General features: G+C 32.6%; 2 protein-coding genes across 3 annotated transcripts in view; one reads left to right on the top strand and one right to left on the bottom strand.

Annotated features, from left to right (window-relative positions):
- Positions 1 to 24,464, bottom strand: part of LOC110700466 (NAC domain-containing protein 21/22-like) — a 36,917-nt gene extending 12,453 nt beyond the window's left edge. Inside the window, exons 1-2 of one of the 2 annotated variants that reach the window (XM_021878012.1) lie at positions 24,053 to 24,464; positions 20,618 to 20,895 (exon numbers count right to left, since the gene is read on the bottom strand). In XM_021878012.1, the coding sequence (XP_021733704.1) occupies positions 20,618 to 20,895; positions 24,053 to 24,218 (444 nt within the window). In that variant the 5' untranslated portion in view covers positions 24,219 to 24,464. The remainder of the gene's footprint in view (positions 1 to 20,617; positions 20,896 to 24,052) is intronic. The other variant, XM_021878019.1, reaches the window with a different exon arrangement.
- A 767-nt stretch (positions 24,465 to 25,231) lies between these two features.
- On the top strand, positions 25,232 to 27,138 carry LOC110699460. Its single transcript, XM_021876964.1, has 2 exons — positions 25,232 to 25,810; positions 26,406 to 27,138. The coding sequence occupies exons 1-2, from the start codon at positions 25,613 to 25,615 to the stop codon at positions 26,988 to 26,990; spliced, it is 783 nt and encodes a 260-aa protein (XP_021732656.1). The 5' UTR covers positions 25,232 to 25,612; the 3' UTR covers positions 26,991 to 27,138.

Below are 27,138 nucleotides of genomic sequence, written 5' to 3'. Positions count from 1 at the left end.
GGTTTTTTGTGATAATCAAGGAGAATTTTGAACAATGGAAAAGGTGGAGTTAATCCAAAACAGTAGCTATGAGATAGCAAAATCTCCTACCTAGATGGAGCTATATTAAGTCAAATCCCCTATTTTATAGAACAAAGGAGGGGGATCAGATCTGCATGCATGCAATGCCTTAGAACTTGTTCTTAAAGAATCCTAGCAAAGCTAAGAGGAACTCACTTTTAGTGAGAGAGGCTCTCGTTCTAGAGAGAGAAAGTTCAAATGATTTAATTCCAATAACCATAGATACACATTAAAATAAATAATTGAAAAGAAAAAGGGAAATGACTGTAAGATTAATTAGAAAAAAAGTAATAATGGAGAGATAATGTGAAAGGTAAATAGGTCAAAAAAAAAGGGGATCGAACTACATACTTTTAAATAAATCGAGTGTAAAATAAATGTTATACATTGAAGTTACAGTAAAGTTATCAAAAATTACTTCAATCTAAAAAAACTTAATCTATTTATTTGGTTATTGATATTGTCACTATCTTTATAGGGAATTGACTTTATATGAATAACTTACCCTAAATTTCACTTGAAAACTATTGTGATTTTATATTTAATCTCACATTATCCTAAATTTCACTTTATATTTTGTGTAAAAAAGTTTACAGTTGGTTATATTAACCCAATCCAGACTACAAATTATCTCAGATTGGATAAAATTACCCTACAATGAACCAATGTAGTTAACCGGGGCGTAACTATTACGGGATCAAATGATTAACATGCATGATAAAGGGACTAAGCTAGGCATAAGAAAGAAAGGTAAAATGAGTAAGAAAAATTAAGGGATTATACTAAAATGAGGAAATTATGTCAACAACTATGAATTAAAGCATGTGTTTTGAAAACTAATACCTATTAAATTGTTTTTTTTTTAAAAAAGAACTACCACAAAGTTGTAAGATGTTTAAGTAGTACTACCACTCTAACAATTTTCGGCATTTGGGTCTCACTTTTTACCTTTATGAAGGGTAATTTAGTCAATTTAGATGGTGATTTTATGAGGTAAAGGTAAAAAGTGGAACCTACATGTCGAATATTCTAGATGGAATTATTAGAGTGGTAGTGCTACTTAAACTTTGTACAATTTAGTATAGTTCTTTTAAAAGAAATTTTTAATAGGTAGTTGTTTTCAAAACACGCGCTTTAATTGATAGTTCTTGACAAAATTTCCTTAAAATGACATGTATATATAACAAAATACAACAATTAATACTATAAGCTAAAAACTCTATATTATTCTATAATGTGCCTTACTAGGATGCAGCATCAATTCTAATGATCAATACTCCCCAGTTTAAAAATGTTAATCCCATTTACGTGTATTAAAGCAAATCTTTGATTACAAATATCTTTAATCTCACACTAGCTAAAATATAAAAATTAGATATTAATACTCAAGAAGAATTAAACTAGATCTCATATGATCTATGACTATGATTATTCTTAGATAAAGAGAGAAATTTACAAGATTTACATATATTTTATTGTAATACTATTATCAAAATTTTCATAGTCTTATATATGTGGTGACAACACCATGTAACAGGGGTTATTTCGTTAGTGTAATAGGGGTTACTTGGTCAGTGTTAAAGGGGTTACTTTATCAATGCTATAGAATTACTCTGTTAGTGTTATATATATAAAGGTTACTCAATTAGTATTACAAGGATTACTTGGTAAGTTTTATATTAGTGACTTTGTTTTTTTATAAGTGGCCACACATGTGGCTGACCAAACACAAGACGGACTGCAAAATTTTCTAATTTGATACTCCCTCTATCCCATATTGGACTATATCCCATTCAAATGAGCTCATCCACGCACTATAACTATAATTAATTAAATTTGATGCCTTAATTTGAATTATAAATTTTATTTAACTTTAACATAATTTATATAGTGATTGTTAAGATAAAAAACTACTACATTTGTTTCTATTTATTTGCAACATATGAATTTTGTATGTCTCACAAAAAATATCCGTTTGTTGCAAATAAAAATAAAAAATCTAGTATTAAATAAGATGTATGTCATTTTATTTTTATCAATCCATACTTTCCTATTAAATTTTGAAAATTTTAAAGTATTTTTTTGTACTATGGAATCAAATATATTTAGCAATGAATAAACACAAATAAAATTAATGGATAAAATGATTTAGTCAGATCTAGTTTGGTGTAGTTTGATTTGGTCATCTTTTTACCATACAAAATTTATAAGTAATTACTTAAAAATACTAAACTAAATATAGCCTTAGTTTTCATACTTTTCTTTTTCAGTTATCTCATGTTATTAGAGGTTTTTTATATATATACTTTGTTTTAAGGAAACAATTTAACACTACCTCCATTTCATAAAATGTGCAACAAACTTGACTGCACGTTTTGATACTTGATTAACAAAGTAAATGGTATGTGATTAAGGGTAGGAGAGAGAAAGAAGCTATAATTAATTAATCAAGGACCACCACCACTCCACCACCAACTACCATCTTCTCCTCAAACCACCCACCAACAGCACCACTAATATCGTACCAGCCAACCTACACCACCTACAAGCAGCACTACTTACACCGTCTCGGCCAACTCGCACCACCACTAAATTCCAAAACCCACCATGAACAAAATCCTGAAACCCCACCATCCTTTCACCACCAAGATCCGAAATCCTAACCACCATCTCACTACCAAGATCTAAAACCCCCACCACCCTCTCTCCACAAAAATCCTGAAACCCCCACAACCCGTCTTACCACCAAGATCCCAAAAACCCCACCACCTTCTCACCACCAAGATCCGAAACCCCAACCACCCTCTCACCACCAAAATCCCAAAACCCCTAACCACCCTCTCACAACCAAAATCCCGAAACCCCACCACCCTCTCACCACCAAGATCTGAAACCCCCACGCACCATAACCACCAAAAACCCCAACTCCACCTAACTCGTAGCCACCAAAACTTACCCACAAGAAGGAGCGGCGAGGGGGCGCGGCAAACTCAACGGCGACTATGATAAGAAGGGCGGCCACTTATCTGAGTGGTGGCGGTGGAGTGATGGTGGTGAGAGAAGAGAGAGAAAAGTGGTGTTACTGGTGGTTGAGAGGGAGGAGAGAGAAAAGTTGGTTGTGATGGTGGTGGTGGATGTAGGCTGTGAAGGAAGAGAGAAAATATGGGTTTGGGTTTTAATTATAGATTGATTAATTTAGGTTAATAAGTTAATAGGTGGTTTATTTAAGTTAAGTAAGGGTATGTTGGTAATTTCACATAAAAAAATTTACTATATTAAGAAAGTTTTTTTTTGTTACACATAATGTGTAGTTTCCGTTTTAGGAAATTGTTGCACATTTTATGAAACAGAGGTAGTATTAATTTAATAATTAAAATGTAGTATCTCTCTATCTCCAACAAAAAGACGTTTTCCTTGACATTTACATATTATGAAATCTACTCTTTCAATAAGATAATAGCTCAATATCTTCTTTTACATTCATTGTTTTTTTTTTAATAAAGTAATAATTGAAATCCTATCACTTATGTAAATATATATATAACTATTCCAAGATGGATTGAGTAATTCATATATTTACAACAATTGTTTGAAATACTATAACTAATCAAGTTATAATTAAAAATTTTAACAAGCAAAAATTTATGTATAAAGACTTGTTAACTTTCTAAAATATTATATATTAATGTCTAATAAGATAGTAAATGTGATAAAAGGAAAATAAGTTATTACTTGCCGAAAAAAATAAAAAAAAATGTTAGAACGTAATTGGATAAAAAATTAATATCACCTTACATAATTTGTCATAATAAGAAAGTAGTATTAATGGAATACTTAGGCTATTTCTCTTCACCATAAACTAATAATATTTAAAGTATAAGTTAAGTTTAGTTTAAATTAGTTTAGTTACATGCAAATAAACTTAGTTTAGCATAATCAAGTTCGGTTAGACAAAATAGCTTAAGTTCAGCAAAAATAAGTTAATTTTAGTATAAATAAATTTAAATTAGTAAAATACAATAATTGAAATGAACAATTATAAAAGCGAATTAGTAATGATAGAATTTAGTAAATAAAAATATTTTAATATATGTAAAAATAATTTAAGTTTAACAAAATTTAATTTTATTTCATTATAAGTGCGGAGTATAATTAAGTTCAACAAAAATAATTTAACTAAAGTAAATATAAGGTGAAGATAACAAGGACTTATTTCTTGAATGTTCAAATGAATCTAAAACGATGAAAAAGAAAAATGTTTGAATTACCATAAGATGATTAGAGTATACACGTAGTTTTTACTCCTTTAGGTTAGTTCATATTCACTTCACCTTAAGGAAATAATATTTAGTGTTTCAATTCTAGTTAAAATGATTTCAACTCTATAAAAATAATAATTTATCAGTAAAAATCAATACCTTTAAAGAACAAATATAATAGAAATCGATAAAAATGTAATTAAATAAATGAAAATAATTCAAGTTGTAAAATTAATACTCGTTCAGTAAAACTAATATTAGTTCAGCAAAAATAAGGTGAGCATAACATGTTCTTATATTTAATACACTTTAACTTGTAAGATTTGGGTTTTTTTTTATTTACATTTTGTTTCAGAAAGTCTTGTCATCTTGTGAGGAAATGTATAATATGTAAATATTGTTACAATTCTCTTGATTATTCCGGAATAAAATGATCTTTAATATATATACATCTTCCACAAGATCAAATCCAATGGTTGCCCAATTCAAAGTTGGTCATTACTTTTTTATTTATTTATTTAATAATATCTCTCTCTTCCATCTCAACCATTTCCAATCACCATGCCCAATTATGCCCATATATACCCATTGGTTGCCCTCTAATTTTTTATAATCATAATATTCATCACTAATCTATAAATATAACTAAAGTAATTACTACTGATGTCATTACTTTCCACAAGTCAACCTCTTAGAAAAAACCTCCAAAACTAATAATGACATCATTATTTTTTTCAACATAAATAAAAATTTGAAAATCATAAAATAATATTTATATCGTGCATCGCACGAGCTTAATCTAGTTAATAAAATAAAAAAAAAATTTACAGCCCACTCATACCGTGACAAGTGGCACATATATATATATTGTTTGCCCATCCTTTCCCAATGGTCATGTCCATGATCTGGTCATTAGCTAGATTTTTCTTTCTTAAAGTATTATCTTTTGAGTTTTTTTAATACTTTCTTTCTCTCTCTCTTGATGCTTAGGAAGTAGAAGTGGAGGAAAGTTATGTATTTGTAAATACAAAGCATTGATTAAATATTTTAAAAATACATGGTAGATATATATAGAGAAAAGAGGAGAGAGATAGGAAGAGAGAGGTTAGTAGATGGACACCACCTATATTTTGGTCGAATTGTATCACGTGATAGGGGGACCACATGATGATTGTTCCACTAAAAGATTATATAGTATAATTGAATCTTTAGTGGTATAATAGAATTAGCACAACTAAATGTATATATAATACTATTATATACATATATAGTATCATTATATTTTTAGTGGTATCATTTGATCATCCAATGATAGTAGAATATGATTTCGTTTGTACATACGTGTAATTACATAAATAAGCCTTGTTATGCATTTCTACATGCATAACGTTACTCCCTTTAAAATCCCTCCTTGATGCCCACCTTAAATAAAGAACCATTGGCTTTACTCTTAAAAGAACAAAAGGCAGACATCTTATTACACATGTCACATTGCGATTCGTCTGGATTTTTATATTTTAATTTTTTGCATTTCACTTTTAAATAAAATAAATTTTATTTATTCCTTTATTTAATTTTAAAACACAAACTCCCCATTTTCCTCGTGTTAGCTCATCAGCCCCATTCCCTCCCTTTCCCCAATGGCTGCTAGCTCCCTTTACCGCCGCCAGCTCCAGCTACCTCCCCCTTCCCGCAAGCCACCCAACCCCCTCCTCATCCCGTTTCCCACAGCACCCCAAGCCCTCCACCCCCTCCCCATAGGGCCCCAAGTTCTCCCCCTACCCCTCTAGCTTGTCTCAATCTCGATTACTGTGTCTTGTTTTATTAGTGGCGTGTTTATTAAAGAATAGTAGGGGTAAGAATTAGTAGTGAAAGGGTTTCGAGGGAGGCAAGGGAGGATGTTAGTTGAGGCTTGAAGGGGTTTGGCCCTGAAAGCTTTTGGGGAAAAAATTGTACACTAGTAGAGTAGTAGCCTAGTGGGTAAAAGTCCAAAAATTACTAAATTGTTTTTATTTTCTTAGGAAGCCTAAATACAAACGAAGTATTATACTTCCTCTGTTATCTTATTATTGCACCACTTGCCTTTTTAGGAACTTTCACAAATATTGCACCATTTCCTCTTTAGGTAAAAAAATATTTGTGTTCACACTACAAATATCCAACATACCCTTGCTTTTTCACATTTACTTTTTAGTTTATCAATATGTTACATGGGCAATTTTGTATTTTTACCTTTCACTCTCTTACTTTTTTCCACTGCCAAAATATTTCTACCCAACCCCTATGGTGCAATAATAAAAAAAAATGGAGGAAGTATTATGAGTACTAATCCACTTATCCTACTATACCTACCCAAATCCCAAAAAATCACTAACAACCCTTAAACACTTTCCCTCTTTTACTATGCTCATTCTTTTCTTGATAAAGTATTTGCACCTCAAATAAGGTCAAGTTTTGTTTGAATTCATTTTGCATTAATATAAATCATTGATGTTATTGTTATGAACTACTCCGTATTGTTTCTTTTTTTTTTTCATTTTTTTTTTTTTTTTTACAATTTTTCGGTTCTAATTTTTTTTTTCCAATGACATTTCTTTTATATTTAGATTAGTTTGAGACTTTGAGCCCTCAAAAGCAAATTTATAATTTTAGGAGGCAAGATGGTTATCAAGGTTAATAAATTGCTTACTTAAAAGTATAGAGTATATTTTTGCCTTCGGTATCTCATTTTTTATTTCTTCAATAATATCTGTCAATTGACAACTTGTTTTAAATTTTTTCAATGCTTAAATTAGTGAATTTTAATGTATTTATAATAAATATATTAAGTCACTAATGAACATATAATTATGCTAAAGAAAATGGAGGAAGTGGAAATGGAGGAATATTATGCATTTTTTTTAGGAAAACTAAACGGTGTATTAATTAAGGGACAAAGTATCTGAGAGTACATAAGGTGAAATATCCGGAGGACAATGATTCACCCAAGTTTGTTCTACACTGAAAGGTAACAATTTAGCAAGATGATGATCAACTATATTGCCATCTCTTTTAACATGATTCCAAATACAAGAGTTAAGAAAGAACTTAAAACAAAATATCCTCAAGCACACCATCAAGGTCAGAGAGAAACACCATAGCCTTCGATAGACGATCAATTAGTCTTTGACAATCAGATTTGATGATCACCTCTTTGTACCCAAACTTCCTTGCTAAACGGACTTCCATAAAAATAGCCTTACCCTCGGCAATTTCAGGAGACCACCACGCCTTCAATCTTCGGGTAGCTGCAAAAAGAATCTCAACCACACTGCCACGAGCTACAACACCCAAACCCACCCAACCTTCATCAGCGAGGGAAGCGTCAACATTAATCTTAACAACCCCAACAGGGGGAGCTGTCCATGTTTTGCTACTGCGAGACCGCTTCAACCCAAAGGTCACATGAAATTTCTTACCATAAAGACCAAACTCTTCACTTAGTCTGTTTGCTATTTCCAAAAGTACCGGATTTGGAGTGATTTTATATTGAAAGACCTTTTGATTTCTGTCTCCCCTGGCACACCAAGCCAGATAAGCAGCTCGTTGCTGCAATGTTGCACTCCCTATTTTCCAGTTAATCAAGAAATCACATGGATCATTCAGCAATTCCATATCAAATAGGGACATGCATCCACTATCTTCCCAAATTTCCTGTACTCGAACACAATTAAACAAGGCATGGGAACTTGATTCATCCTCCAAACCACACCACGGGCACACGGCGTTATCAATGAGATGACGATGGAAAAGAAGGGCTTTTATGGGCAAAGAATTCGTACAAAAACGCCATAGGAAATGCCGGACTTTTGGAGAAACATCCATGTTCCAAATAAACATCCACACTTGATGAAAATCATCAAAGTTGCAACCCTTTCCAAGCATGTAAGCTGTCTTCGAAGAATACAACCCGTCGTTTGAGAAATCCCAAGTTAAGGTGTCACTGGGTTCCCTCGAACTCAAGGGGATCGATAATATGCATTTTTTATCTCTCTCATTAAACTGCCTAGAGATCAAGTCAGTGTTCCATACTATCAAAATTAATGAGCTCACTAACTTGGGAAAATTCGCTGCATTCATTCGTGGTAATAAATTTGCCATGTTCATCTGCAAGCCAAGGGTCTTTCCATATGTTAACTTTAAAGCCCGTACCAATTCTCAAGATCACTCCCTCTATCACCAGGGATTTTGCACTCCATACACTTCGCCAAGAATAACTTCCCTCATACCCAAGAGCCGCATCAAGAAAGAAGCAATTTGGGTAGTACTTAGCCTTCATATCCTTGCTAAGGAGAGAGTCTTCAAAGTGCATAAGACGCCATGCCTGCCTACTAAGAAGTGCATCATTAAAAACACAAAGGTCTCTAGATCCCATCCCCCCTAAGCACTTAGGAGTACAAAGAGAGGCCTAGCTCCTTCAATGAACCTTCTGGTGAGTACCATGTTGACCCCAAAAGAATCTCGCCATAGCACTTCCATTTTTATCCGTCACTGAAGATGGAAATTTATAAAACCACATTAAATATGTAGGAATGGCTAGAATAACCTATTTCAGCAGAATTTCTTTCTCGGCCTGAGAGAGAAGCTTTTCCTTCCAACCCTGCAGCTTTTTCCATATTCTGTCCAACATAGCCCTGAAAATTGCCTTCTTTGATCGTCCCGCAACAGTAGGGATACCCAAGTATCTACCATGTCTGTCTACTTGTCGCATATTCAAAATACTCATAATTTCATCTTTCTGCTCTTGTCGAACCCCTTTGCTAAAAGAGACTTCCAATTTTTCATAATTAATTTTTTCCCCGGTTGCTACTTCGTATAAGTTGAGAATATCAACGATGACTTTGCATTCTTGTCGGTTAGCTCTAGCAAAAAGAAGATTGTCATCTACAAAAAGAAGATGAGAAATAGTAGGACCTCTGCGACTATCTCTAGCCCAAGGAGACCTCCACTTTAAACCTTACTCTGCAACATAAGAGAAAGAGCATCTGCCACCAAAATAAACAGATACGGAGAAAGAGGGTCACCCTGACGGAGACCCCGGGAGGGAACAACATCCCCAAAATCCCTTCCATCAATAATGAAATAGTATCTCATAGTCGACACACATTGCATAATTAAGTTTACCCATCGCCCATCAAATCCCATAGTAAACAGCAACTTTCTCAAAAAGCCTCATTTGACCCTATCATATGCCTTACTCATATCTAATTTTAAGGAAATTGTACCCTTCCGTCCCTTAATCCTCTTTTTCATTGTGTGAAATAATTCCAGAGCTATAAGAGCATTATCAGTAATAAGGCAGGACAAAAGCAATTTGATTCTCCGAGACCACACTAGGAAAAATTAACTTAAGTCTCATTACAAGCACCTTTGAGACAAGTTTATAAAGCACATTACAAAGTCTAATAGGTCTGAATTCTAGGGTCATAGTGGGGGAATCAACTTTCAGAATTAAAGCAATGTTAGAATTATTAACATGTTCAATAAAAGTGGAACCGTGAAGCACACCACTAACAAAAGAAGTCACATCATCACCCACAATATGCCAAAATTTCTGATAAAAGATAGCACGCATACCGTTAGGGCCTGGAGCTTTACAGGGATGCATTTTTTGAAGAGCAGAAAAGATCTCGTCCTTCGAATAAGGCTTCATCAGGTTCAAATTCTGGTCCGCCGAAATAAAAATTTTCACAAGCTGCAAAACTAACTCCAAATTATCATCTGACGGCTCAGTGGACTAAAAAATCCCTCTAAAATAATAAGAAATAATGCCTTCAACTTGCTTCATATCTTCCTTCAAAACCCCATCCGAATTGTACAAGCCTTTTATTCGGTTTTTCTTCTTTTTTTCTTCTTTCATTGTGAAGGTTTATGGTGAAAGTAGCAGGTATTTCTATCACCATCACGCACCTCTGCAACTCTCGACCTCATATACCAATGAGCCTCATGCTTGTCATGGAGATGATCCAATTTCTTTTCGAGCCTCAAACATTCCTCACAGCTAGCAGGGGTCACAATTTGTTGCTGAGCATACTTAACGGCCTCTTCCTTGAGCTCAATTTGCTTACCAAGCTCATCAAACTTATCCGCACTCCATTCCAGAAGCTTGCTGCGCACTACCCTTAGTTTGGTGATCACATTTGCACCAGCGGCCCCTTCCCAAGCATTACGGACCGTGGCTTCACACGTCTCATTAAGCGCCACGCTTATTCAAATTTAAACTTCTTCTTACTCTTTTTCTTCTTCTTAGTCTTCTCAAAACGGGTGATAATAGGGGTGTGATCGAAAAGGTATTTCAAGAGATGATCAACGAATACCTCGGGATACGAGCGAAACTAGGAAGGAGAGGCAATGAACCTATCCAACCTTTCCTGTACTTTAGTAGCTTTAGAATCACCCCTCTCCCATGTCCACCACTAACCTCTAAAGTCGAGATCTCTAAGTTCACAATTGTTCAAAACTTCTCTGAAATTCGGTATCTCCCTAAAAACACGATCAGAGCCACCCTCCTTTCTATTAAGAGATAAGATCTCATTAAAATCGCCGTAAAAAAATTATAGGAATATTCACCCCCTCACATAATGACTAAATGAGACTCCAAGTACAGTGCTTAAGAGTAAAGTTTGGCCATCTGTAGATCTCCACGAACTTCCATTTAACTCCTCGCACCACATCTCCGTAAATATGATTATTCGAAAAAGAAATCAAAGTAAAATTAACCTTCTCCTCATTCCAGAATAGGCATAATCCACCAGACTTGCAACGACTAAATACACCAAAAGATTTCGAAAAACCAATTCTATCTTTTATTCCTTCTGCATATAATTTACTAATCATGGTCTCCAAAATGAACACTAAATCAAGGGCATACATCAAGATCCATTTGCAAAGTCTGCAAACTGACCAAGGGTTTCCCCCGGCAGTTCCAACAAAGTAGACTCATTGGGCTTGGCGGGGTTGGTTCAAACCAACCTCTGCCATTACTTCATCAACATACTCAAGGTCAGCCATCTTTTGTTTCTTCCCTTCTCCATCAACACCTTTATCGATTAGTTCATCTATAATGAGACTAGCATCCCTCGTACGTAAAGGATCAGCCCACCTGGTCTCCTTGCCTCTGTTTCTTTCTAGCCTTTTCCAAGTTTTTCCCCCAGGATGTTTACCAGCAGTATTAGTAGTAGCAGCAAAGGTGAAGGTAGGATTCGGGCCTGCCTCAGTGCTTATAGGCAGAGCATTCACTCCCTCGAATTTCACTACCTGATTAGTGGTATTTGCATCCATGAAGCTCTCACTATTTTCAGCATTCACAAGGTCAGTATTAGTGATCAAGCCCCTAGTAGGTTCAACTTCCTTATCTTGTTTCTTCTCACCTTCTTTAGTCACAAACAATTGGCATTTCCCTTTAATAATCTGGGAAAACTCCTCGTTCTCCTTTGCATGACCCTTTCGAGGTGAAGCACGAAGAAATAAACCCCACCCCAGCCTTTGCTCCTTCTCCTCTTCAATCACAACAAGGCAGTCTTTCTCCGAGTGTCTTATCACTCCCCAAGCAAAGCGAAAATATGGCAATCTCTCATACTTCCACCTTGAATTCATTCCCTACCTTAGTTTTGATTCGTTGAAAACGTCTCAGGGACTTCGTGACATCAATTAAAACCCCACACTCTCCTATAACGATTCAAACCAAGAGCATCATCCTCTATGTCAATCCCCTCCCCCAACCCCTCAGCAAGGGCTTTTATATATTCATTCGATCTACAATTAAACAGCAATTTGAATATTCTAATCTAGAAGGGCAAATGGGATAGTATCACCTGGTCAGGCTGCTCGTCTCCTCGTACTTCATTCAAGACCAGGAGGTGGTTGTCCCAACACCATGGATCACCCTTCATTATTTTCTCCTTATCACGCCAATGAAAGAACTAGAATGCGTAAAAATTAGGGCTCAGAACCCTAGTGAGCATCCCTTCCGTTGGCGCCCTAACCTTCATCATTGTGCGCTTGAAAGCTTCCACATTGTAAGGTCTGGATGTGCATAATCGTCCAACCAATAACAATGTTAAATTCTCCTTTGAGTTCGTGCTTTCTAATTCCCTAATTCAATCACATTACCTTCCTCCTCTATTTTAAGAGAGGAGTATTTGTCAGCCAATTCCTCCGCCATGATGCTAGAAAAACAATTGATTGAGTCGGAGTCACAACCTTTTCGTAAGGGAGAAAACCCTATCTTTCGAGGGAGAAAATTCCTTTTATTTAATATGCTAAGTTTGATCTAAGTTTGAATATTATGCATTTGTAAATACATAACATTGATTTAAATATTTTAAAAGCACATGGTAGAAAGAGAAAGGAGGATATAGATAGGAAGAGAGAGGTCTGTAGGTAGACCCCACCTATTTTTTTGTCGGATTGTATAGTATCACATGATGGGGACCACATGCTGATTGTTCTACTTAAAGTTTATATAGTACCATTAAATCCCCAGTGGTATTATTTATGCATAAATCTAGTATCACTGTATATTCAGTGATACTATTTGATCTTCCAATGATACCAAAATATGTATTCGTTTGTACATATGTATAATTACATGAATATCCCTTGTTATGCATTTCTACATGCCTAACATTCCTCCCTTTAAAATCCCTCGAGAAAATGTTTCAAGATTAAATAATATAAATTTTATTTATCCCCTTATTTAATTTTAAAACAAAAAATCCTCCCAATTCCCCATATTAGCTGATGAGCCCTATTCCCTCCCTTTCCCCAACGGCCGCTAGCTCCCTTTAGCACCGCCACCTCTAGCTACCTCCCCTTCCAACCCCCTCCTCATCTCGTTTCCCACAGAACCCCAAGCCCTTCCCTCTCCGCAGCGCCCCAAGTTCTCCCCTACCCCTCTAGCTTGCTACAACATTAATTATCACGTCTTGTTTTATTGGTGGTCTAGTGGGTGTTTATTAAAGAACAGTGGGGGTAAGAATTAGTGGTGAAAGGGTTTTGAGGGAGGAATTTTGGCTCATAGAAGATTAGGTTAAGGGTTTCAGCCGTGCTGGTTTGAGTTCGAGAGAGGGGTCGTGGGGGTAGGGTGAAGGTTGGTAAAGAATTTGGAGGCTGATGGACGATGGGGATGAGGGCTAGAGTTTCGGTCAAGGAGTGGGCGCTTGGATGGGGTTTGTGGGGGCTGATGATGGTGAGTAGGAATGAGGATTTGTGCATTTGTGGTGGCTGTGTGGCAGTGGGGGAGGTGAAAGGCCGAAATTTTTGGGTTTTTTTTTTAATAAAAATTATATTTTTGTAATGAGCATTGTAAAAATATACTCCCTTTGATTTTTTTTTTTAAATTATTATTTACATCACTTGCAAATGGGTGGAGTTTTAAAAGAATGAATTTGGCAAGAGTCGACTTGGATATTTTGGGGGCCTGAAGCGAAATCTTAAGAAAGGCCCCTAAATTATGGTAATGTATTGCATAAAATTTTATACATGTATTAAAAAGTTCACCAAAATTATGGATTACATAATAATTACTTAAAAAATCTCATCTTTCGGGCTTTATTGTTTTTTGAAATTCATCAATCAAACCCTCACAAGCTACCCAACACCTTATTTTTTAAATTTAAAAAAAGTTAAAACTTTAAATCCAAGTAAAAAATTAATAAAGAAAGAAATTACTTAATTCAAGCTAACGTAACAGAAATTAGGTAATTAAAAAAAACAAATAAACTAAAAGATAAAGTATACAAGAAAAAAGAAAAATAAAAGCTCACATAAAAGAAAATAAAAACGAAAATAAAAAATCCAAAGCAAAAGGAAAATTAAGCAAATAAACCAAACCCCTTTTTCCTTTTTTTTTGGTTGCTTTGTTCATTTCCTCCATTTGAATCCCAAAAAGAAATCACTTAGGTAATTAAAATAATCTTTAATTCATATTTAGATTAAGAAGCAGTTAGAATTGTGATTAGTACAATAAGTCTACATTACATAAATTTATGACCATTTTTTTTTTCAATTTTTAATAATAAGATATTAAAAAAATATGGGCCCTACAAAAGGGGTGTCCTGAGGGATTGCTCAATGAGTTTCCCCTAGTAGCCAATCCTGAATTTTGTATAATATAATAATGAGAGTGGATAAATAAATTATTATGGTAAAAGTAATATAGGAACATGAAAGTGAAAGTATGTGATAGAGTAGTTGGGACCATGAGAGAGATAAATGATAAAATAATTTGGATGAAGTTTAAAGTACGAGAAAGAAATAATAAAATATATGTAGTTGTATAAAGTTATTATATGTAGAAGTGATACAAATAAATAAATAAATAAATAAGTAAATACCAACCATAAAAGGGAAGTGATGCAAATAAAAAAATAATAATAAAAAAAAACCCAACCCATCAGATCACATTGCAATATGTGTAATAATTAAGCTGTTATAGAGGTTACCAACCGGTCACATCCTATTATAAGCAAATGTATATGAAAATCGTTTTATTTTTTAATAATCAAAAGACTGTTTTTATTTTGGAAAACTTGGTGAAAGTTGATTTTATTCTTAGACAATTTAACCTTAATATTAATATAAATATAAACATAGTTTAACAAGATTAATATTAACAACACTTATTTATAAAGTAACAATTTCATATTTTGGTTATTTCGATTTTTTGGATTCGAACACGGTCATTCCGATCCAATCCAATCCGAAAATCGAAATGTTAAAAAAGAGAAAAATCAATCCGATTTAAAGTTTGGATATGATTCGAATTAATAATTCGGTTTGGATTAGATTGGATTTTTATTTTGGTCCGAATAATGGACACCCATATCCAGAATTGATATATACACCCACAACTAAAGAAGTTACTCTCACAAGAAAAAATGTAAAGCTAGAGTAACGAGAAACGAACCCAAGGCTTATAAAATTTAGCTATTTTCCTAATCTTTAATGTCATCATTTCTTAATATTTGCAATTAAAAGAATATTTTATGTCTTACAAAAAATACCCTTTTGCTGCAAATAATAAGAAACAAATGTAGTACAATAAAATTTAGTATGCAACAAAATAAAAGTAATACTACTTCAAGTTTTTATTAGATAAATCACTTTTTAAAAAGATTTCAGTTAGTTGCATCACTCTCCATTTTAAATTTTTAATAGATTAACTCTATAACTTTCCTAACATATGAAGTATGAACCCTCTTTAATTAATTTATTTTTTTCGCTCTATCTCTCTTTACTATAAAAATTGCCTAAGATTTCACTATTACAAAAGTGTTGCACAAAAAAAAAAAAAAGTAATAAAAAAAAAGTAATAAAAAAGAAGCTTATTCTTCATTCGTCATAGTTCATAAATACAAATGAAATACGGAGTAGTACTATACCATTAGTAAGTGATGTGTGTTGGTTAACAGGTATTAAAATTAAATCATTGCAGTTGTATGCTGATGCAAGATGGCAGCGGAAAGTAACTACTCTTTAGCTCATAATAAAAATACCCAACACGGTTTAACCACCGGTTCTGAGTTCTGACTTTGATGTTAACTCTTTATCAAAGTCAAAATTTAATTTAATATAAGAAGCAAAATAAAAATAAAAAAAATAAAATAAAATGAAATATTGTACTATAACGAGTTAGCTCACTGATTGATTAAGCTTTTTTTTTTTTTTTTGAGGAAATTGATTAAGCTAATTAATACTCCGTAGGGAAGACTAATCAACGTGGGTCCCATAATTATAATTAAATCCGAGATAGAGATGTGCAAATCTTTCAGGAAATTGACTGATTATTCCCAAAATTAACTATTTGGTGCAAAAAAATTTTAAAATTTCAAATATATTTATTGTTCGTGTGAAATGAGATGTAATTTGAATTGAATATCAAATAATTGGTGGTATTTTATTTTCATTGAAGAATTTTCCAAATAATGAAGACTTTCTTAATATTACGGTTGTTTTAACTGTTGCATGCTTTCTAATCCACCTAATCCATTTTACCTATAATGAAACTTTCATTATTAGTTTATTACTAGAATACTAGGATGCGGCTTAAAGATAAGAGTTAGCAGTCTACTTTATGAGGCACATGCTAGTTTGCATGGAAACAACACATACTCGTTCTTTTTAGCCATGAAATGCTACGGACGTGATACTATACATATACAATTAATAGCTCTTTTTATTCACGCGATGTGTCCATGGATATAATTTAATGTAAAAACGTGAATTCGAAAAAATAACTTAATTTTTGTTTTTGTTAAGGAAGAATAACAATAATAAAAAATTAAAAAAAAATAACAATCCAATCAAAAAAAAAAGAAAAAAAGAAAAGAAAAGAAAGAAAGAATAACAATAAATTACATAATTGAACACAAATTAATTTCAGGGCCAGCCCGGAGGGGTAGGCCTCGAGTGCGACCGCCTAGGGCCCATGCCAGAAAGGGGCCCAAAAATTCAAAAAAAAAAAATAGTTGGCATAGCTGTAGAATTTAAACGGTTTAAACTATAGTTTTTACTCGTTAAAAAATAAGCTACTTTTGAAAAAGATAATTAATGCATTTTTAGCAATTAACATTAAATTATTCAGATGTCAATTAGGTGCAGATAACTATGCAATATAACCTCCTCTTTTTCTAATCTTCCGATTTCAATGAGTATCTGCTTCAAAATATTAATCTTTTCAATTACACCGTCTCATATTTATTCAATTACCGAAATATTATGCAAAGTTATTATTTCAGTATTGTGTATGGAGACTTACTATTCAAATAATTTAAGTTATTTTCATTGTCTTATATTTAAAGTTATTATGTGTATGTTGAAACCCATTGTAGCCTATTTGTGAGTGTCCCACATTGGAAAAAGAGGAAAGGTGATTCCACTTTATAAGGTAGAGGAATTACTTCTACTATTGCCAATTGGTTTTAGTGTGGAAGCTCCAAACCCTTGTTTGTAGACCAAACTCTCCTCCTCCTTGTTCGGGTAGCCCAGACCCATTTCATATTGTTTCAGAAATTTATCATGGTATCAGAGCCTAGGTTTGTTGCGCCGTTTATAACTGGACATTTGTCAAGCCACTGGTTAAGGGGCCTCTATTGGATGTTCATTCCCAAAGAGGATTTATATTGTACCTTATGGTGTGCTCTAAGTTCTAAGGACACTCACAAGTGAGGGGGGGTGTTGAAACCCATTGTAGCCCACTTGTGAGTGTCCCACATTGGAGAAAGAGGAAATGCGGTTCCACTTTATAAGGTAGAGGAATTACTCCTACTATTGCCAATTGGTTTTAGTGTGAAAGCTCCAAAGCCTTGTTTGTGGACCAAACTCTCCTCCTCCTTGTTCGGGTAGCCCAGACCCATTTCATATTGTTTCAGAAATTTATCAGTGTAAAAAAATTTGTTTGCGTAAGGGGCCCTTTTATTAAATTATGCCTAGGGCCCATAAATTTCTAGGAACGGGACTGATTAATTTTACATAAAAAATGACAAAAGTTTACTTGGCATGGTGTAAGATAGTCTATTTGTGATCGTAGAAATTAGTTGGTTTGAATTTAATTGAATAGATTTTATATTATTTTAATTAAGTTTCTTAATTTGTTTTCGTAGAGAAAAAACATAGTGTAGGACTATCTCATGATTCTCTAATAGTCTTTTATTTATATATATATATATATATATATATATATATATATATATATATATATATATATATATATATATATATATATATATATATATATATATATATATATATATATATTACATTAATTATACGACCTGTCTTTTTGTGATAAAGATTCCGAGCTACAATTGCTACTATTTTTCTTTATCTTCCAAATGAATAACAAAAGGAAATTATAGGCGGACACCGGTTTCTCTCCCGTCACATATATAAAAAAGATTTGCATGATTTAAAATATCTATCAATCATTTTAATGAAAGAAATTAGTTTGTTGTTCAATTTCTTGAGATTGAACTCATAATAAACATAAGTATTTACTTTGCAGAATTTGAAAAAAAATTATATGTAATAACTATGTATTAAAAAGTGAGAAGCTAAACGACGCCCTTATTTTACCAGGTAATGCCCACATTTAAATATGAATAAACAAACAAACTCTCGCGTGTATTTCATGTTCTTAATCAATCTAATATCCTATCCTCCCAACAAACAACCACCAAGCGAGAGCAAGGTCATCAGACACATCGCTGAAATTATAATCGGTTTTTTTTTTGTTTTTTTGTGGAGCGGGAAAATGCCTATTTATTTTTTCAAAACTCTAGGGGAGAAACGCCTAGAATTTTCGAATTTCCTAAGGTCTTTTGAAAATTCTAGGCATTTTACCCCGTAGAATTTTCCAGTTTTTTTTGCGTTTTTTATTTTTGTCGTAACTTTTGATTCCATATTTGGATTAAAGCAAATAATATATCGTTTGAAAATTCAGGAAGTCTACTTTCCAAACTATTTAGAAACAAGTTAATATCATTTTTAGATCTTAATATATTTTTTAAATAGTGCAAGGATATTGATTTTGGACCAAACTTAGTATTTTAGCTATATCTTAAGATCAAAAAATGATATTGATCTGATTTCTATTTAAAAATTCTACAGTGTCATTATTTAAAAATGACACCACAATTTGCAGATGTGGAAAAATATAATTGGCCTATATTTTGTATTTTTATTTTCATTTTGAATTATTTTTAATGCCCACAACGTATTAAAATTGTATTCTTTTTTGTATTATTTTTAATACATGTATTTTTGTAATACATAATTATAAATTATAAGAATGTATTTTTATAATATAAATTAATTTTTAAATTTATAATTATAATTATAAATCATCGTGATAAAAATTGTTCATCATCATTATTGTTCGATCATCATTCTTCATCATTCATCATTGTTTTATCATCATCGTTCGAACATATGGTTCATCATTATTCGATCTTTGTTGGTCTGCGTTCATCTTCATAGTTCATCATTGTTCGATCGTCATCGTTCATCATTGTTCATCAATCATGTCATAGATTAGCCCCCTATTCCCAAATTCAATGTTAGTTGTTGATAAATTCGCAAATCCCAACTAAAATCATGATAAAATTTTGAAAATAAATTGTGTGTTTGCATTTGCTTTTTGCCACTTTTGATTTTAAGTTTTCGTTCGTAAAAAAAATCTCAATAACAATCTCATTTATAAGTATTTGCAAATGACAAATTCTGCTTTAAATGGTTCGAAATTATGATTTATGTAGACTCAAATTGGGTTAGAAAGTAGACTTCTAAAACTTTCTAAAGATATATTATTTGTCTTAATCCGATTTCTGGATCAAAAGTTGTGATAAAAACAAAAAACACAAAAACTGAAAAATTCTATGGGTGGAAACGCCTAGAATCTTCGAATCTCCTAGGAACTTTTGAAAATTCCAGGCATTTCTCCTCTAGAGTTTTGAAAAAAATTAGCCGTTTTCCCCCTCCAAAAAAAATGATTTTAATTCCGGCGATGTGTCCGATGGTGGTGGTTTGTCGGGAGGAGTGATTGTTATTAGATTGAGTTAGAGGCCAAAGAAGAAAAATATGGAATACACGCTAGGGTGTGTTTGTATCCATTCACATTTAAATGTGCATGTTACCTGGTAAAATAAGGGTGACGTTTAACAGTGATATAGAGTAGTTTTTCTTCTTATTATTAAAATTATTATTTTTGGCCCGATAATTAGAAATTAAATTAGAAATCTTACCACGTCTAGCTAATATTAAATTTGTCAGAGAAAAGAGTTAGATATCCTAATTATTATTTTGAGACTATTAATAGCTAGATTCTCTCACATGGGGAAAGAACTCAAATAAATCTCCCTGTATTTCCATGTCATTGTACTTTCTGATCATCAAAAACTTCGTATAAGATCTTTATAAAGGGAAGAAAAAAATGGACCATCCATTTCTTTCTAAACCGAGGCGAGGGGCTGGCTCCTAATTAATTCATAGCTCTAAACTAACCCTATGCAGCCTGAAAAGTCTAGTGCACAATTAGAATATGCGTATTTACCTTATAAGTTTATAACATGTACAAATTATAGGTAATTATATATGTAGCTTTTAGGATTATAATAAGCATTTAACATACTTTCTAAAATGAAATAAAGTTGGAAATTCATGACAAAATCACAAACAAGTCGTGTAATTAATATTACTTTATCCTATGTACATCCTTTTCCATAAATTATATGTCCTTAAAGTTAATGAGAAAGACTAACCTTAGAGGTAGGATTAAGTTTAGGAGGGCCGAATGGTCCTTCAACACGAAACTCATGCATAACCCAATCGGTTTTTTTGCCCTTGGGTGCTCTCCCTTGGTAGAAAACCAAGGTCTTCCTCATCCCCACAAGGCTGCCACGTCGAATTACTGGCCGGTCTTTTCCGGTGGCTTTCCAGTAGCCGGAGGCAGTTGCTCGATTTGTTCTTAGGCCCGTTGCATATTTCCTGTCACGTTGGTTGTAAAAGTACCATTCTTTTCCTCCAACACAGGCTGTTTCTGCCCCAACAATAAACAAGTTAAATATTTATTGTGATCAAATAAAATTTCTAATGAATTTATGTAATACCATTTCTATTGGAACAAACATAATTACAAACATTTACACTTTTATCTTGAATTAAAAATATATATTTATGTTCAATGCTTATACAAGCAACTTTTATATTACTTACTAGAAAATACTTTGTTTTTTTAAAAGCTAATTAAGCTAGTATATATATTTTTTTTGGCGGGTTTTATATTGCACAATTAAATACTATCATCGTTTTGTATTACTTGTTGAAATATTTTTATATCTCACAAATATTACCCCAAATTACAAATACAATGAAATATATGTAGTAATTGATCATTTATCATTATACTCTAAAGAGTATGCATACGAACAAAACAAACAAGTATTGAGTAAAATTGACTCATATAGAGAGTACTTTTTAATGTGGAATTTAGATAATGTATATATTTCCAGATGCATAAAACATTTACGACTAAAAACTACTTTTTCCAGTATTAGTTTTACACAAACATATATTTTTTTTTTTTGGCTAATTCACAAATTTAGGAAATGTTGGAAAATAATTAGCAACAATTTAGATGAGTAATTAATACTGAATTTTCCATGCATTATCCAGAGAGCTAATCAATCAAAACCTACTCCAAGAATTTAAATACTTAATTAGTGATAAGGGCCATGCCAAATTCGGCTGCATTATCTAGAGGGTCCAATTTTGCATTGCATGCATGACACAAGTGACAAAAAAAATGTAGCATTTTCATACGCTCCTAAATTGAATTATTTTTTTATATTTTATAATTTTTTTTTTAATTATCTATCAAATTTCACAACTAGAACAAATTAATTAGGAATTAAATTTTATAGGTGATGATGAGACATTAAACCTCGACATTTTGTACACGTACGTTGAAAGATGATAATTAGTAGGTATAACGACATTAAACTTGTAATCACTTTTATCACTATCTTCTGAATTAGATGGTGCCAAGGGTGTCACTATCTCAGGAAAAATAAGGGACTATTAGATGTAATTATCTAATATATGAATATGGTTGATAGTACATGTATATATAAATACTATTAATGGAGAAATAAAATTATTAGATCTTGTGTACTACAAATATATGTTGATTTGTATGCAACAATTTTATTCATCCACTCATCCTAAATACAAAGGGAGTATAATTTATAGCTCTATCTGAAGTCAAATTCAAAAAGTGGTAACTATATATAATTATATACGGTGTTACTCCAGCAGCATATACTTTACTTAGATTAATTGCATCACTTTGGCTCTGAATACGTTTATTTAGTACAAATTTAACTATAAATGTTGGAAAAATCTTGTGTGGATCTGATTTTATTGTGGACTAGAGGTTTCCTTATATGCACGCAACTGACATTATATTTGATATAGTGACCCTAATTTTCATATATATAGTAAACTTATTTTTAACATATAGTAACATTAATTAAAACTTGTGTGGCTTTTAATATTATTGTGAATATGAGGTACAATGTTAAATTGAAAATAGTGATCATAATTTTTACATATTGATGTTTATTATTCATATTGACAAGTATATAACACTATTAATCTCTTATTACCTTTATAATACCATAATGACTTTTATTTCAACACAATACTCTTTATTTTAATTTAGTACATTGATTTTTTTAATTAATCAAACAATCATAGTGTCTCTAATAAATTAGTGTGAACCAAGTTCATTTAAGAGTTTGTAAGCAATATATGTAATTATATATTTATTATATTAAAAATTAATCTTTCGAAAATATATCTATTAAGATAAACCAACACCATTTTACAATATAAATTTGTTTTCACATAATAGTAAAATAAAATATATGGTCAAAATGGAGAGTGTAAATTGTACAAAAAATCAAATGATGCTATAATCTGGAACGGAGGGGTACGATAATTAGATCGCCTTAAATTAAATTGCAAGCTAACCATTGTAAAAGTGAAATTCCAAGAAGACAAAGAGCCAGCAGTAAATATCATGAGAAATCAAGCGATTTTTTTAGCAAATATATAAGAGTAAGAAGCCCATTAAGAAGCAGTCTATAATTTTTATTAGAAAGGCTGATGAGATATAAAAGAATGATATTCTACATAAAGTAAGGGTTTTCAATTATAAACCAAATGTTGCATAAAATTTGGTAAAACAATTGACTGTAGGATTTCACCTAATATAACTTCATGAAGTTGAAAATAAATTAGATAAATGTAGAAAGCATGTGGACATATTTTACAATACTAATGACGAAAGCATAACTTATGTCGAATTAATAATCTCAAATTGGGTTATTATGCCAAGATTAATTAATGTTCTTCTGCATATTAAAAGTCAGATTTTATGTGAAACAAGAAATCAAATTTTGATTTCAACCTTACTAAGTACATATATTCCAATTTCGTTTTTTTATCCTGCTTTCATAATTTTCCTAAGATTTAAATTTACTTTTGTGGAATGGAAGTTATCTAACTATTACTATGCCCGACGAATATTGAATAATTCTAATTTTAAGTGGAGGTAATTGAATTAATTTACAAGATGGCTGACACAAATAATTTCCCGTTTCATAAATTATATCGTAAAAAGTCAGTAATTGGTATAGGCCTAATTAAGTGATTATAGAAAATTCACATAATATTTATACTCCTTTGTTTGGTATTTGAGCTTGTAAAAATTAAAGGGGAATAATTACTGTAATTTTTAAAAGCTCAAATACCAAATCAAGGAGTATACTTAAAGTCTTAAACCAATATGTGAGATATGATGTTTAGATTTTTGTTTTAATTTTTTGTTTATTATTTATCAATTTACCATTCAATTACAGAAATCGGAAAATTATAACAACATACTATTGTATGCCGAAAACAAATTTTAAATATATTTTCTTTACAATCCATAGTTTTCTTACCAATAACCTTAATCCTTGTAAAAAAAAAAAAAAAATCTTAATCCTAATCCTAATCCTAAATCCGCTACTGTATCATCATACAACTTCTATAACTCTATACGACTCAAAAATAAAAAGCAAGCAGCCTATATATAATTTTACCTTGTTCATAACTCGAAAATGGAAAAGAAAAAAAAATAACAGACTGACCAGGAATATCCCAAGGCTCACACTTGTTGAGGTCAACTTCAATAAGAAGAGCAGATTCACAACCATTCCATTTCTTCATTAAGTAATCACAAACAAGTTCATCATCTCTTGGATGAAACCTAAACCCTGGTGGCAGCTTTGCCTCCACCATGGTAAGGCTACTCATTTTTTTTTTCTTATGAAAAATAAAAATAGTGAAAGATTAAAATGCTATGAAAATTATATGTAAGTAGGTAGGGAAATAAATATGATGATGACGAGAATCCAGGGCATATGGGGTGGTATAAATATAGGGGAATATTGTTAGGGTTTAAGTCAACTTGTAATTCCGTGTTAAATGGGGATCACTAAAGAAATTTAGAGGTTCATGACGTATGCTACATGAGGTTTTTCAATTGCTTGCCAACCTCATGACGATCACTGTTAGGAAGTAGCTAGGGGGAGTTGGGTATGGACTCAATTTTCATACCCCCTTCGTTTCTAAATAATTGACACGATCAAATTTCATGCGCATATGTAACCACTATATGATTAAATAATAAAAAATTCTCATATGTGGTTTGCCATACCGTGTATCTGGCCACAATTTTTTTTTTGAAAGAATGGTCGGGGTTACTTGTTCATGGGTTACTTAATCAATCAGGGGTTTCTCACTCGGTCAGGGGTTACTCGATAAGTCAGGGTACTTGGTTGGTGAGGGGTTACTTAATTGTTTAGGGGTTTTCTGGTAAGGGGTGGTTACTCATGTGTTAGCTAGCCACGCGGTGTGGCCAAGCCCAAAAAAAAAAAAAAAAAAAAAAGCGTTGATAAATAATAGAAAAAAAAATTAAGAAATATGATATGATGAAACTTTATATTAATTAATACCTATTTAACAACATATTTCATGATAAAATTTGTGTTTTTATATGTTATTAAAAAACGATTGTCAAAGCTAGCTTATAAATAACGTGACAATTATTTACGGACATAGGGAGTACTCTACACGAGTGTAATTTTTCCCTTTCACATATTTTTCTCATATATATTTACTTGCGAATGTAGATGGTGAAGTTCGAACTTGTGACCTTAAAGTCGGCGTTTCTGGCATCTCCGCTAAACGTTCGCCTTGATAATAAATATATGTTAAATAGTGTGATATTGTCACGCTTTTACTGTTTTTGTACAATTTTAGTCTCTTTAATTTGAGAGTTGGCAGTTTTTGTAAGTGGAAGTAGAAATGAAGTTTTGAGATGCATTAGCAAATGCATCTCCAACAGAACGGGGGTTTGAGGAAACGGAGTAGGACCCACTGTCAGTGTAAAGTGATGTTAGGCAAAAAAAAAAAAGAAAAGCTTGTATACGGGTATATGGTATAATACAACAATGTAATACTAAATTTCTTTTTACTTTATATTATATTTGACCTTGGAATTAGTTGTTTGACTCCAATGTCCTCATTTTATTTTTTTTACTTTTCACAGTCAACCCATTTTTCTTGGTTTACCATTTTTACTCCATTTTTTTTTTGCTTGAGAGGAGGTAAGTTCAGAGAGGGCGCGCAAGACTTCATGGTCGAAAATGGCAAGGAAGATGCTAGTGATGGAGGATCCGGTGTTAACAGACCGTACGGAGGACTGTGATGAGCTCTTCGGTGGTGGTAGCGGCCGCATTTTTGGTGACGATGTCGACAACAACGCTACCATTGAAGACCAAGTGGAGCACGATAGAGCCGAGGAAGATGAATTGGAGTTTGCTTTAGACGCATTGCTGAAGGAGGTAATTGTTAACCCATTAATTCGTAGTTTTAGGGTTTGTTGATAATTTAATTGATAATTTATGAAAAACCTAAATTATATCAACATTAACATTATTAAGAGGAACAGGGGAGTGAGGGAGTAGATAATTTAAGCACAAATAAATGACAATTGTTTACATGGATCAATTAATTGTGCTTGAATTAAGTGTAGCTTTCTGAAACCCAATTATACGAGTGCTGTGAAGTGTTGGCATAATCATATATTATTAGAACAAACTCCATTCTCTAATTATCAATAAGTTGGAGCCTTTAGGGGCTTTCTTCTCTTACTCTTTTTGAATACAAAACTTTCTTCTCTTACTCTTATTGAAAACAATGACAGTAATCTTTTAATATATGAACACAAGATATAGAATTGAGTTATTTATTACTCTGTATTTGTTCCATATATTTGATTTTTATTGGATTCAATGCTTTGCTTAAAGTGTGTATTTGTTTTAAGTATGTAGCATACCAATATGTGCAGCAAGGATTATTGAACAGTTTGTCTGTTAAAAGTAGAATTATCCTTCGATGTTTGGTGTTAATGTATAGATTATTGATTTGGTGGAATAGGTAAATGTTGGAGAAGAGTCCTACAAGACTCCTACGAAAGGGAAGAGTACGGTGGCCATTAGTTTTGAGATTGAGGAGTTTGCAAATGTAGAGGTTTCTCTTCCCCCTCCTAATGTTGGAATGGTATTTGATAGTTGGAAAAAAATAGATGAATACTTTCGGAATTACGGGAAGCAAGAAGGTTTTGGGGTGGTTCGATCAAGTGGAACCTTTGTAGGTAAAGGTGTTAATGCCAAGGAGAAGAAGAGTGTCACATGGACATGTGAGTGTTTTGGTATGCCCGGTAGGAAGAGCAAGAAAACCGGTCCCACCTTTGTCTCGGATTCACAAATAAGTGAGGAACTTGTTAAAAGGAAGAGTAAAAAAGTTCAATGCCCGGTCAAATTATATGCAAAGGTGAACGAGGGTGGTGATTGGGTAATTGATAAAGTCGAGCTAGAGCATAAAGGTCACGCACCTACACCGGGCAAGTCCAAGAACATCACCAAGTTTAGGAAGAAATTCTTGATGGACAACCCGCATTGGTATTGGGCGACACGCGACCTGTACCAGGTAGCGGTCCATCATTCCTCAGAAATCCCATGAATTTCCACTTTCTATAAAATGGGGGAAGTTCATTACTTAAAATTTCCTAGGAAGTTCAATTTTTTGTGGAAGATCAATTTTCCAATCTATACTTGTTTTTTGGTCCTCAAATACGATTCGATGTCTAATAGTTATTTTCATCATAGGT

This window comes from Chenopodium quinoa, unplaced genomic scaffold (genome assembly GCF_001683475.1).
Source record: "Chenopodium quinoa cultivar QQ74 unplaced genomic scaffold, ASM168347v1, whole genome shotgun sequence".
Classification (NCBI taxonomy): Eukaryota; Viridiplantae; Streptophyta; class Magnoliopsida; order Caryophyllales; family Amaranthaceae; genus Chenopodium; species Chenopodium quinoa.
Note: the sequence above shows the minus strand (reverse complement) of the source record. Positions and strands in the feature narration are given on the sequence as shown.